The 13,877-nt window shown below is 45.7% G+C and overlaps 1 protein-coding gene across 4 annotated transcripts in view; it reads left to right on the plus strand.

Moving 5' to 3' along the window:
* Nucleotides 1-13,877, plus strand: part of VIT (vitrin) — a 99,263-nt gene that overhangs the window by 70,070 nt on the left and 15,316 nt on the right. For all 4 annotated transcript variants that reach the window (XM_037165419.2, XM_053667167.1, XM_053667168.1 and 1 more), the window contains 2 exons: nt 1,535-1,597; nt 5,297-5,444. In XM_037165419.2, the coding sequence (XP_037021314.2) occupies nt 1,535-1,597; nt 5,297-5,444 (211 nt within the window). The remainder of the gene's footprint in view (nt 1-1,534; nt 1,598-5,296; nt 5,445-13,877) is intronic.

Raw genomic sequence — 13,877 nt, forward strand, 5'->3', positions numbered from 1 at the left:
GACTGAGGTGTGCAGGGCTAGAATAGGGAGTCTAACAACAGTGGGGGGCCCAGAGGCAGTTTCCACCTCCCAGACTGGGGCCTGACGGCCACACAGGGGGCATGTTGGGACACCCACAAGGAGGCCTGGGGTAAAGGGACAACAATGGATAACAAAGGAAAAGCAAACTGTAAAGACCACATGCCAGAAGGGAGTGAGTCACCTGCTCCCAAAGTGGATTTAGATCCTCGCTCCATCTGTAAAAGCTTTGCCTTCCTTCTATTCCCCTTTATTTATTTATTTATTTTTTTGCAATGGGTATTCAGGTTTTCCCTTCCCCTGAATGAATGCTGTTCACCATTTACTGCGTGAAGTGCTGGAAACTCCAATAAACACAGCCCTCCAGCTCTTGGTACAAGGGCAGATTTCACTGACGGGTGGGAAACAGAGGTGGAGCAGGGGACTCAGGCTTTGGACTCACATTTCTTCCCCTGCCTCCCACGTGAAGCCCTGGGCAGTTCCTCTGAGAGGCTGCTGGCTGAGAAATGCCAGTAGACACCCAAAGTGCATTTTTCAAATGATGTGAGGAAGTGGGATGAGCAAGCTGACCTTTAATAGGAAGATGAAATCATGTGCTTTGCAAATTGGAAAAACCAACAAGCCAGGAGAAAATTCACTGCAGCCAAGAGTGAGCAGAACCCCCAGCTCCTTCCTTCACTGCTGGAAACTGGGGGGGGGGGGGGGGGGGGTTGGGGGCAGGGGTTGAGCATCCTGAAAACAGGGAGACTCCCTTCAGGTGTGTTACTCTGCCTGTGAAGCTCATTGGCCTTACCAAGCCTAAAAGTGTTCTTATGTATTGTCTTTTAAGTCCTTAAACAATATATGTGTGATCTTGGCTCCCATATAAACAGCTTCCAAAAGAAAAAAAATCCCTGAGGCTGAAATGCAGCTCACACACACAGCTTCTCAAAGCACAAAATGCTTTTGCATCTTTACTTCGAATCTCAGAGGGGTTGCATTTGAGACCCTCTTGCTTATTTGATTTACTTGTATCTCCTCTGTTCCCCTCCAGTTTACACCCAACCTCATTAGATGGTCCTCCCTGTGTCTCACTCCTCTTTGTTTATTGACTCAGCCACCAAATGTTGGCTGAGGACCTACATGTGATGGGCACAGTGAAGGTTTATATGATGAGTGAGGCACATGCCCTGACCTCAAGACAGAGGGATAAATTATACTGGCAAAGCACTTAACGTTTCAGATAAGAAAATGAAACCTCAAACAGAATAAGTTAACAGGCATTAGGAAACAGGACTCAAGTCTTTTGACTTCAAGTCCCTGTGAGCACCAGCAGAGCACTGTGTCTTTAGTAGACTGCTAGTAAATAGTAATTTATTATTATCTCTTAAGATGGGGATAGCATTGAGAAGAGAACTGTTACCAATAAGCCAAGTCCCCCTGAGCTGGTGTGAATATCCACTATGCTCCATCCCCTGGGTAAGGCCAGATGCTTCCTGTTCTTTCCAGTCACCAAAAGTTTTACTTCCTTCTCCAGGGTTTGTTCCAAAGGAAGAATTAAGCACACAGTCATTGGACCCCATGTTCCGGGGAGATCCAAGTAAGTTAATTAACAGCGAGAAACCCAGAGTGGCTCTGATGTTTGATCTGCTCTCTCCTCTCTACCCACTCACTCCACCCAAACCCTAACCCTCCTACTGTGAATCCAGTATCTCCTCCCTTCTGTCTCTGTTCTAAGGGGAAAGGGAAATTCTGAAGGATTGACACTCTCTATGTGCATGTGGGAGGGAGGATCAGATGTTTAAAATATCACTATGGCAACAGCATAGATGGAATGGGGAGACCAGGGTAGATGAAGAGAGAAGACTTGCTGGCCAGCAGGGACGATGGTCTGATGGAGACAACAGTAGACAGAGCTCAGAATCAAAGAGATACAGGCAGACTCAATGGTTACAAAGAAGGCAGCATCTAGAGGGTTAGAAGAGGAGGTACAAGAGAGGGAGCAGTTAAAGGTGAGTTGAGCAACTGAGGTCGAGAGTACTGCCATGAGGACTACTGAGAACAGAGCAGGTGGGGGCAAGATCGCTTATGTCATCATCTGCAAGACTTTCAGGTTAGTAGAGAGTTCACTACCCAGACATGACATTAGAAGGACCAGCCCAGCCAGAAATTTAGAATTGGAAGATGAGCTATGGTTCAAAACCAAGGCTATGAGAACAGAAAATGGGACCTGGAGAGATGAGAAGAAGAAACAGAGGACTTAAACCTGAAGAACTTTAATGCTAAACAGGTGGAAGAGAAGCCACCTGAGGACACAAGAAAGGAGGGACCAAAAAAAAGGAGGAAAACCAGGAGGGAGTTGGGTGTGCAAGCCAAAAAGAGCCTCTGCAAATTCCCCCAGAAATTCACTACCCTTCAGCCACCATTGGGCTATGACAACCTCTCTGCATATGAGAATCACCTGAAGACATTTTTAAAAATTAAAGACGCCCAACTGCTGCCTCATACCTACTGAATCTGACTCTATCTAGATCTTGCTATTATTCAAAGTGTGGTCTGGGGACCAGAAGTATCGCCATTACCTGGGAGCTCGTTAGCAATGCAGAATACTGGACTCCACTCCATACTTGATGAATCAAGTAGTGCCTTTGCTCACTAACCCTTAAGAAGCACAGCCCAGAGTGATTTTCAGACGTTTTTATTTGTTGATGCTGCATAAGCAACTGATATTTATCAAGGGTTAAGAAATGCTGGCCTGATGTATTTATATGGTAAACACAAAGCATTAATCTACAAATTGTACTTTGTTGGAGAAAACCAAAGCAATTAAGAAAATTGGTAGACTGATTCCTGTAGACAATATATCTTACCTTTTCTTCCTAGTCCTTCAATGCCTACCATAACAAATCACTGACGCTAAACATTTTATAACCCAATCTACCCTTTGGCACTGACATCATCTCAATATGAGAAAGCCACTAGGTCTCAGTGAGGAGATAGAACCACTGTCATTAGAACATTCTGGGAAAGGGGGAGCAAAGGTGACCCCAATATCAGTCATCAGGCCAGTGAGTGAAGAGAACTAAGCAAATAGGAAAACACCTTGCTTTTTAAAAACCTGGTTACAAAAAGAACATGTCCATCCTGAACACAGTCCAAGACGTAAGAAATAAGGAGAAAAAATGGTCTATGAAGAACCAAAACGGAGGCTAAAAAATCCATGTATTCCACTTCATGCATTTAAAAAGAAAATCCCCTTTGGCCCTTACTCTAATGAATAGTTATTAAAAAACAGTGTTCATTTTGAAAGGCATATTGAACTACTCAGCTGACATCTGGAAGGCAAACCCTCTGCAGGAGTGCTTCTCCAACTTTAATGTGCACGTGAATCACCTGGAGATCTTGTTCAGATGCAGGTCCAACTCTATAATCTGGGTAGAACCTGGGAGTCACATTTCCAGCAAACCCTAGGGGGCCAGTGGGCAGCAAACCCTAAAGAACACCACTGCCACCTACCGGCAATAATTTGCATCGCAAGCCCAGACCTGGGAAAGGAGGAGCAATCCGTTTGGCGTACACTGGACAAGCCATAAACAGTTCTACTTCTCTTTTGCTTTATCCCAGGCTTTAGTGGCATCTTTAAACTCGACTTCCTGATTTGTTTCTTCCAATCCTCATCTCAAGGATCATGCTTAGGCATAGGCAGTTTGGGGGCAGCAAGGACAGGGGAAGCCAGCTTAACAGGAAGAGTCAGCAGGCACTGTCCGTGCAGAAAGGAAGTAGAAACTCACAAGATCTGCTGACAAGCCGAGTCACCAACTCCAGATGGAGCGAAACCAGCCCACAGAGGTCCCCATCACAGCCCACTTCTCTCATTTAGATTGCCATGAACCACTGCAAAAAAAAATAAAGCACATTCTCACATATAACTCTTCCTCTTAACCTGCCAATTCTGTAATAGCACCCTTTACTAAATATTTCTCATCAATTTTGCTTAAAACTGTGTAAATTCATGTCCATTTCTCACTTTCATTAAAAAAAAGAAAGATGGACTGTGGGAGCAGGGATGGGCGGGAGTGGAGGAGGGCAAAGAAGGAAAAATTGGGACACCCGTAATAGAATAAACAAGAATAAAAGAAAAAAGAAAGAAAAAACTCGCTGCCTACGGGGCTTCTCCTCCAGTCACATGGAACCAACGCAACATACAGTGGAAGGACCAGATGCCCAGAGCAGCCTCACGAGCTACTGTGCAGCTCCTTAAAGGGACCTGGGCTCATCTGGACACAGCACCGCCGACACACCCACAATACTCCAGCCCAGAAGTCCCTAACTTCACTGTCTCTCTTTTTCTTCTCCATCGAACTTGGTTTTGAAATATTTTGTCTCCCAAATTGCAGTTGTCAAATAATTCATTTATCATTTCTTATTAACCATAGGGCTAGATACCTCCCAATAAGAATTTTTGATCAGCACTGAAAAATCAGTTTCATTATCCTGAAATGACATCACTTCAGCCAAGAGCAAAGAAGACACTCACTTCTACCAGTTGTAAGCGGCTGTCCACAATCTCCTATAAGCATTGGAAAGATTGAAGTAGCTCACAGCCCCACCATCCTCTTCTCCTCCATCCTAACCTTCATATATTCGCAGAGGTCCAGAGGTACTGACTATAACTTTCCTAGTCATTATCACAACTAAAAGAAAGGAGAAAAATCTACCACAGCTACAAACAAGAACTGACATCTGTAGATATATGTGGGTAATTTCTATGGTTGCCTTGACCAGAGAAGTGAAGGAGAAGATTGGTAACAATTTCTCATCCTATAATTCCTGTCCCTCAGCACTGGCTTTGCAGAATTCTTCACACCTTTATAAAGACCCAATGCATAATTCTAAAAAGTCAGAATAAATGAGAAAGATTACAAGCTCCTGAGAATCAGTCCTAGTGAATTCCCATGTCTGGGGGTCTGCACTTATATGGTCTGAGCCCAGGAAACTTACTGAGGGTCTTCCCAAACTCGACTGGGAGGTCCCTGCTTCCGGAGTCTCAAATTATGGCTGATACAGAGAATTGTAAAGCAGTTACTGGAATAAGTACTGACTCATATATCTAGGACCTTGGTGCCCAGTGAAAATCTGTTATGGATATAAATGAATAAATATACTCTGCATCTTGCTACTTCTTTTACTTTCTTTTCTTTGGATCTCAGGGAGCTCTGTTGGAGAAAGGGGAGTGAGAGAATGCACAGGTAAATGCAGAGAGAAAATCAGAATAACAGGGCCTCTTTTCCTTCCTCAGACTGCAAGGTTGACTTGTCATTTTTAATTGATGGGAGCGCCAGCATTGGCAAACGTCGCTTCCGAATCCAGAAGCAGTTCCTGGCCGACATCGCCCAGGCTCTTGACATTGGCCCGGCGGGTCCACTGATGGGTGTTGTTCAGTATGGGTAAGTGCTATTCTGAATTCTGAAACCAAGTCAAGTCACATGCTTAATTTTGTGCCCCAAGTAATAGCAACACATCCTACAGCACAGATTCATTCGCTTCCATAATACTAATGTAAATGAAAGAAACCAAAGCAGTTCAGATGCCATCTGAGAGATCTGAGACTTCCAGAAGGAACAGATGAATAAACACTCGTAAGTAAATGGTAGTGGTGCTTGTGATTGGCGTAGGGTTTATGTGGGTGTTAGGAACTCTGGGTTCAAGGCTGAGCTCAGCTGTGCGGCCTTGGGCCAGGCCTTCATCTCTCTCATCACCAGTTTCCTCATCTGTAGAACAAGGTGGATGCCTTTGAACCCTGATTGTTAGAGCATTTGTTGGAGGGACTGCTCCCTGTGCTCCCACAAGTAAGTAAGACGCCTAGACAGCATGGTGCTTTAGGGTGAGCTCTCTCTTTCTCCAGATAACCTTAGGTATTTGCACTGCTGATGGGCAAGCTCCCCAGGCAATGCGGAGACTGGGTGGGAAGGGGAGTAGCCCCCATCACTCAGCTGAGCACCAGGTGTCTGTCCCCAGTCTGTTTTATTATTTTAGTTAGAATAGAAATTGAGGGTTCATTGAGTGACATCCAATCTCAACCTTTTCTTTTATTTGGGATAGCAAGTCAATTTTATTTCTGGCATAAACAAGTTTCTCCCTAAAACAGATATGCAGATATTGACAGATAACAAGCAGACAATGAAAAGGCCAGGCAAATACGAATTGCAAATAATAGGTCAACTTTTAACCAACAGACACTCAGGGCAGGATAATTATCTCCCTTTCCTCAAAGGATTATCGGACACAACATGACCCCTCCCTCCCCATAGATCTGCAGCTTTACCTTGAACTGGAAACTAACCTAGACCTTGGTGCCTCTTGCTCAGAAGCTACAACATAGCTGATTTGCTCCTCCTGAAAAGCAGCAACATTCCTACCTGACAACATCCAGGGGTCTCAAGGCCCTTCAGACCTGTCCTGAGGACTTCCCAGAGCAGCATTGGAACTGAGACTGTTATATTAAAGACACCAGAATCCTTATTTTTGACTTGTCAAAAGAAATAAGCAAAAATGCCTAATTTGCATAATAACTATCACAAGTATTTTTAGAATTCCAATAACCTATTTTGTACCATCTTCTATTCCTATGAAGAAAAATTAGTAGATGAGTTAAGAATCAAATACATGAAAAATAACCAGCTGCTGCAAATGCCAACTCTCAATGTCAAATGCTCTGTTCTGAGGATTTTATATAACTCGAAACAGGAAAATAAGTGGGGTTTTTTTGGTCATTGTTTTCTTGTTTTCAAAATGTCAACCTATTTCATTCCTGTGTCACTTTTCAAAGACAGAGAATGAGCAGCAAGCTTCTCCTGGGAGGAAATGGAAGTGTTTTAGTGCCAGATGTCCCCAGTCAACTTTATTGGGGGTTCAACGCTTGCTGTGTCATCTTGAATTAAAAATAGCTGCTTTCAGAGCTGTATATACCAAGGCTTACAGCATAATATGAAAATAAGGCGGTAAATATGTCAAGGAAAAGAAAAATGGCAGCAGAATAGCATTGTGTGCTGATGAGAAAGAACATGGATGCAAGAACAAATAGGGCAGAGAAGGCAAAATAGTTCAAGACTCTTTCCCCTCAACAAAAATTAAAAAACCACAAAGCCTTTTCCCCACGTTTTCCTAATTGATCACCATTTGCAGCTAGGAGTTTACCTCTGTGCTTTCCAATTCCTCCTTCTAAAAATGTCTTTGCTGTTTGTCTTTTTTCTTTTTTCCCTACCCAAGGGCCTTATTAATTTGGAGCACGGAAGGAAAATGTGTCTGTTTCCACTCCCTCTAGTGCTCATAAAAACTAATCGATCATCTTCACCCTCCCACAGCCACAGGGTGGCATGGGAAGCACAATGCACTGGTGACAGGCGGTCTTGAAATCTGGCCTGAGTCCTGCTGTGTGACCTTAAGCAAGTCACTTAACCTCTCCATGTAAGTGCTGCCATCTGTAAAGTTCCGGGGCAGAGCAGATGATTTATCGGGTCTCTGCCAGCCTTGGCATCCTGTGACTCAGGGGCTGGCTCTGTACTCAGAAGGTATCCAATAAATGAATATATTGGGCCGGCAGACTGGATGAGCCTCTTCTCCCCTCCAGCCTTGGGTTCCCAATAGGTGGGACGATCAATAATAGAATGATGGCAAGTACTGAGGTTATACATCCACCAGTGGGACGTGGGGAACAAAACAGTTTGGCATGCGGCATTAGAAGTGTGTGACAAGGCCAAAGGGTAAATCCATGCACCCAGCAAAAATTGCTTTTGATTGCCGCTGTCTGGTTTGCTTGCCTGGGGATTTCCCCTCTGACCCTTTCTTTACCAAATGGTCTCAGTGCACAGAGAGGAAGGCAGTGGGGCAGGAAAGGAGAAAGAGACAGAGGCAGATGCAAAAAATAGGGCCTGTGTTTCCGGAAAAGGAAAAGCAGGAAGAGCCAGTGCCCGGCACACCGGGAACTGAGTCCTCCCATTGCATTTGGGCTTCTCACTGGATTCCAATGCCCACTCTATGACCCCTGTGCACTGGGGACTTAGAAAGCTCCTGGTGCCACCTGCTCATGTTACAGTGAGAAAATGAGGCTCTAAAAGGCCACCCCCCTCAGGAACAAGTACTGGAAAGAGAGACAGGTTGGGCAAGAGCTGGTCGGGGAGGGAAGCCTCGGTACCTGGCATTTCCCCTCCTCTCAGGCTTCCCGCCTGTAGCTTCTCGTTACACTACTGAGGCCGCTGGTCCTCAAGGCCCCCCAGGAAGGTTCCTTTCCCGTGCTTTTCCTTAGGAAAGCCGAGTCAGGATTTAAATTTTCATGTCTAAATTTAGACTTTTAAATTTAGAATTGAAAATACACTGACTACTAAAGGGGAAAGAAAGGCAAGTAAGAAATAAAAATACAAGAAGTATAAATATGGTCTGATTTACTAAACGCAATATTCATTCCACATTCCCATCCCTAAGTAGCCTACACACCAATCTTTTGGGTGCGAGAAACAGAAAACCAGTCCTGGTAGCCCGGGGGAAGGGAGACTGATGTCACAGGACTGACAGGGCCTTAGTCATTCCCTCCCTCCTTCTTTCCTTGCCTCTCTCTCTCCTGGTCCACTCGGTCCTCCTCTCAGCAGACCGGCGTTGTGCTCTACCAGGCTCTTGGTTCCTGCTCCTTCTTCACTTCCCCTGGCACCCACGGCATTCCACCTCCGGCCCAGGCCAGGGCTGAGCCTCCACCAACGTGATACTAACGTACTTCCTCTGCCACGTGCCCCCTCTTTGCACGTGCAGGGGCTTGTAACCCCCAGTTACGTATACCTCTCAACAACCAAGAGTCCTTTCCACAATCATCACCTGCCTCCTGTGTGAGAAGTTTTCAAACACCTGCTGTGTTTGAAACTGACTCAGAGAGGCTGGGGCAATTTCCCAAGCACACATAGTTAAGTGCGTGACTGCTGGGGAGATGGCAGATAATAAATCTTGGGTTAATCTCTAAAATGTCAAACAAAATGGGCCTCAAAGCAGAGATTTTCTCACCTGCCCAGAAAGCTTCTGATAATGGAAGCTTTCCACCAGACTGAGGACCACAACACTGCACTTGAACAAAAGGCCAAGGATCGAGCCCTTGTTTTGCCCACACAATCTGCTTTAGAATCATGCAGCCAACAGCTCGCGACTGCACTTGATGCCAACAGGAACACTAAGAGGCTAAATGAAAGAACAGGCAGAGCGAGTAGGTCCTAGGTGAACTCGAGCAAACACTGACTGAACAAGACCCAGCAGCCTGCGCTGTAGCTGCAGCCCCGATCCACAGGGTCGATCCACAGGGTCAATACCCCCTAGACCCCCAGTGTGACCTCACGTTAGTCCCCAGGTCGGCATAAATGCACATGTTCTTTGGAACTTTGTCACCTACCCTGGGATATCAACATTAGACAACAATTTAGAACAAAGCAAAATGTTGGTGTTTCTTCATTTAAAAATGAAGTAGATTTTCTTCTTTTTTTTCACTTGTGATTCCGACAGTTTCCCTGTGTTTCAGGGAGTGGGCCTGAGTTGGGCCACATCTCCTTTCTCTCCTCTCAGTCCCAGACTGAACACCCTATGTCATACACTCACCTGAGCCTCCTTTCTTGCCCCCCAAAGCAGGAAGGATGCCCAGAGGCTGTTGTGGATCAGCTGAGCCACCAACTGTGCGACAATCAGAGTGGAGGGAAGAAGTGAAATGTCAGGTCTGGTGTGGGAGGCAGAATAACAGACTCCCTGCCCCCAGCTGGCCACATCCAAATCCCCAGAACCTGTGACGATGCTTGCCACCTCACTTGGCAAAAGAGACTTTGTAGGTATGATTCAAGTTAAGGATTCTGAGATGGGGGGAGACTATCCTGGATTCTCCGGGTGTCCCAATCTAATTATGCAACCACTTAAAAACAGAGAGCCTTTCCCAGTTATCGTCAGTCAGAAAGGGTGTGCCTGTGGGAGAATCATCAGAAATGTGACTTCAGGCTTTGAAGATGGGGAAGGGGCATGAGCAAGAGAATTTTGTAGCTTCTACCATGGCAGGTAGAAGCTACAAAAGACAAGGAAATGGTTCTCCCCAGAGCCTTCACAAAGGAACACAGCCTGGACACCTTTGTTTTAGCTCAGGGAGATCCAGGGTGGACCTCCGACCTTTGGAACTAATAAGTATGTTGTTTAAGCCACTGAGTTTACAATAGACAGCAAGTGCACCTGCAGGGAGGACCATTCTGTCACACTGTGTTAAGCCTGCACCGGGGCATGTGCAAGAGCCTGGGCAAAAACCCAGCAGCAGGAGAGGGGTCAGGACCCTAGGACCACAAAGCAAGGAGGGGCTGCCCACCCTGACTTCACGTTGGTACTTCCCAGGGAGCTTATAAAAGTGCAGAGGCCTGGCCCTCACCCAAACCTATAATATTAAACCAGAATCTGGCAGATACCCAGAAGCCAGTATTTTAACCTGTAATTACAATCTCTAGCCAAAGGTCGAGAGTCACCAACTCTCGAGAGGAGAAGGGACTGCTCAGCTTCCTAGGTACAGAGTAGCAGCGCCCACCCAGAGCACAGTCCTCACAACCCCCCTCCTGCAGGGCTGTTTTTGCCCCATCAGCCTCCTTCGCCTTCACAGCAACTAACAGATTCCAGAGCAGGTGCCGGTCTTCTGCCTGGAAGGCTCTCAGGGCCTAATGGCACCTGCAAAGACCTCACCGTGCCACTTCTCTCCTCTCTGAGACAGGCAGGCGAACCCTGAGCCACCTCCACAGGGACACAGTCTCAAGACTGAATGAGTTGTGGATACAGTTTGCGCAAAAATCTTACCCTTTTTCTACTCCCCACCATGCAGCTTTCCCAGAGGTACCAATGACAGGACTGCACTTGACTTCCCCCACTTTTTCTCAATGGCTCCCCCTGGGCTCCCACAGTGCCTACCCCAGGCCCCCGGAGACCACTCTCCCTAGATCTCTAGATCGGTAGAGAAGTGGATGGTCACTCCAATGCACATTAGAACCACTTGGGGAGCTTTTGAAAACTTCTAATGGGCATATCAAACCTCAGATCAATTAAATCAGAATTCCTGAGTGTGGCATCATTAATTTTTAGCACTCCCCAAGGGATTCCATTGTGCAAGCAGAATGTGAAGGCACAAATATCGTCTCAGGCCTGTGCTGTCTTCCAGTGAATCCTGGGCCCCTAGACCGGCCCCCGCCACCTCCCTTGGGTCACCAGTCTAGCAGGCCCCACGAGCACCATCCCCTCCCTCTTCTCAGCTCTCCTCTTCCTTGCTGTAGGCTTCTTATTCATTCCCCTCCCTTCCCCTTGTCACTGGCTGCTCTACTGCTGATGTTCTTGATTCTTACAGCATCCTCTGAGACACTGCTAAAGTACCATCAGGGAGGCTGTTAGAAAGGCAGGATCTCAGCCCTCACTCAGATCAACAGAATCAGAGCCTACATTTTAAAAAGATCCCCTAGGTGAGCGAGGATCAAATGAGTTCAGGAAGCTCTGATGCCAGGACCTTCCTGTCCCAGCACTGACCGAGGCCATGACGTGGCTACAGGCCAGACCGGCGAGCCTGCATCTCCTCCTGGGTCAGCAGGTTGCACATCCACCTTTCCTTGGGCGGGAAGAGGTATGCAGGCTCATTTTTTAATTTTTGGTGGATAGATGGAATTGTTGTTACTAATTATTTTTTTAAAAACACTCATCTAAAAACTAAATTCCCTTATAAGTCCCTGCTCTCCATCTCTGATCCTAAGAAATGTGGGAAAGGGCCAGTGTCTTTTCACAAGGGGCCACTGGGCTGCCCGTACTGCTCAGCCCTCTAAGAGTATGGGGCCGAACAATTTCCATTCCAGCCAGGTACAGAGCTCAAGGGTTGAGTCTGCCACCCGACCTGTAGCTGCCATCATGTCCAACCCTAGGACGTCTTCCTGATGTCATAGGCACAGTTCATCTCAGCAAAAAGTCCACCCATCACCACATTTTAGCCATTAAGAAAGTTAAAGAATAAATTAAATATTTAGGTTATTTTATTGTACCCTTAAGTTGACATCTTCTTGAAGGACACAATTTTGAAAGTTTCTTGCCATAGGCAATATGATTAGTTAATATGTCTCTACTAGCACAAAAATTCATTCAAGAAGCTCGTGTCGCGGAGCTGAAAGTGCTGCGGGGCAAACCAGCAGACTCTGGGACTTCAACCAGATGGGAGTATTCAGACTGGAAAGGGGCTGCAGAGGGCCTCTGGGATCCAGGGCTTCCCGAACCTTCCTAAGGGCCATCTTCAGCTGGATCCTTTGTATATTAAAAACTTCCCAGACCCCAATCCAGACCTACTGAACTGAGTTTCTCCCAGAAGGAGGCCTAGTGATCAGTGTAGTTTAATTAATGCCCCAGGCCAGTTTGATCATCAGGGAGGTCTGAAAACACTGATATCAGCCCCAATTCTCTACCCTCAGGCCCCCAAGCGTCCTGAGAAATCACCCATTTCCTACAGGTGATTCTTCAGAAGGTGTTCCTTCTTCTTGAACATTTTCTATTGCACAAATAATCCCTTTACATGCACAGCCAAATTCTAGATCTCCAGAATGTCTCTTCATTAGTCCTAATTCTTCTTCCAAACATAAAAACAACTTTATATTTTCTCTTTGAGCTATAAACTTCTTTATTTTTTCTTATTTTCAAAGGAAAGCTTTGATGGTGCTAAGAAAAAAAACTGTGTTTTCCTTTAACGAGACCTTGTAATGAAATGATAAATTGAAAGGTTATTTACATGAAAACGCGGTGGTGCACCTCTTTGAACATTTCAAAGTCTACACCTCTGAAGAGTAGCCAGGCCAGGCTGTCAGGCCCCCAGCCCGTATGTCCTGAGAAAGGGGCACACACACCACGTGCTGGGACCAAGAGCTGCCACAGCCTGCAGGTAAAAGACTTATCATTCATTCCTACGATTCCATTACAACTTCATAAAGATTTATTGAGTGTTTCCCATGCACCAAGCACCATGCCATTTGCAGGGGATAATGAGGTAAAATTAATCTAAGTGGTTTGAACACATCTGCCTGTAAGTCCCTTGGTGGATGACCTGTGGTTTTTGCCCCTAATCATAATTTTAGCAATTGGAAAGAGTTTCAGAGGTCCTCTCATCCAAACTTTCAATCCATTAAAAGTAAATAAATAAATGTGATAGAGATTCTGTTCTTCAGGATTTCACCATCGAGGATGGGAGGCAATATTTTTAAAAGAAATAACATTAAATGAAATTAAAAGCATCTATTCATTGGGTATATGAATAGCTCATGTGTCTGCCTCTGAAGATGGATTCATCTACCTCAGTGATGTCATAGAGGGAGAGCGTGATCCGTGTGGCGCTCAGAGACAGAGTGTCCGACTCCACCCGCGATGTTCCAAGACAGGAGAGGACATTTGAGCTTTCTTTCTTCACTTAGTTACACCACAATTATATCTGTTAGCCCTGTACCATTAGTACTAGGGACAGGAAATACTAAGACATAGTGCCTGCTCTCTAGTAGGTTATTGCTGACCTTCATAATTTACAGATTCCATACTTACAAAAACACCTACTCCCTAAAATTTATTTGTAACTCCAAAACCAACTCCTTGTGGCACTTTCAGTCATTTCTAGACACGCACAGAGGGGGGAAATTTTGAGTCCCTCAACACACACATTCCCGGAGGTCGAACAAGGCGATGCTCTACACTCTCCTTGCAGCTCTCATCCTGTAACCAAGTATTCTTTTCAAGGTCTGCTTAATGTCACTTTTGATTGCACTTTTACACTTTTCTGTTGGTGATTCACTATTGAAAATGGTCCCCCATGACATGGGTGA

Source organism: Artibeus jamaicensis, unplaced genomic scaffold (genome assembly GCF_021234435.1).
Source record: "Artibeus jamaicensis isolate MK-2021 breed Jamaican fruit bat unplaced genomic scaffold, CSHL_Jam_final contig_465, whole genome shotgun sequence".
Classification (NCBI taxonomy): Eukaryota; Metazoa; Chordata; class Mammalia; order Chiroptera; family Phyllostomidae; genus Artibeus; species Artibeus jamaicensis.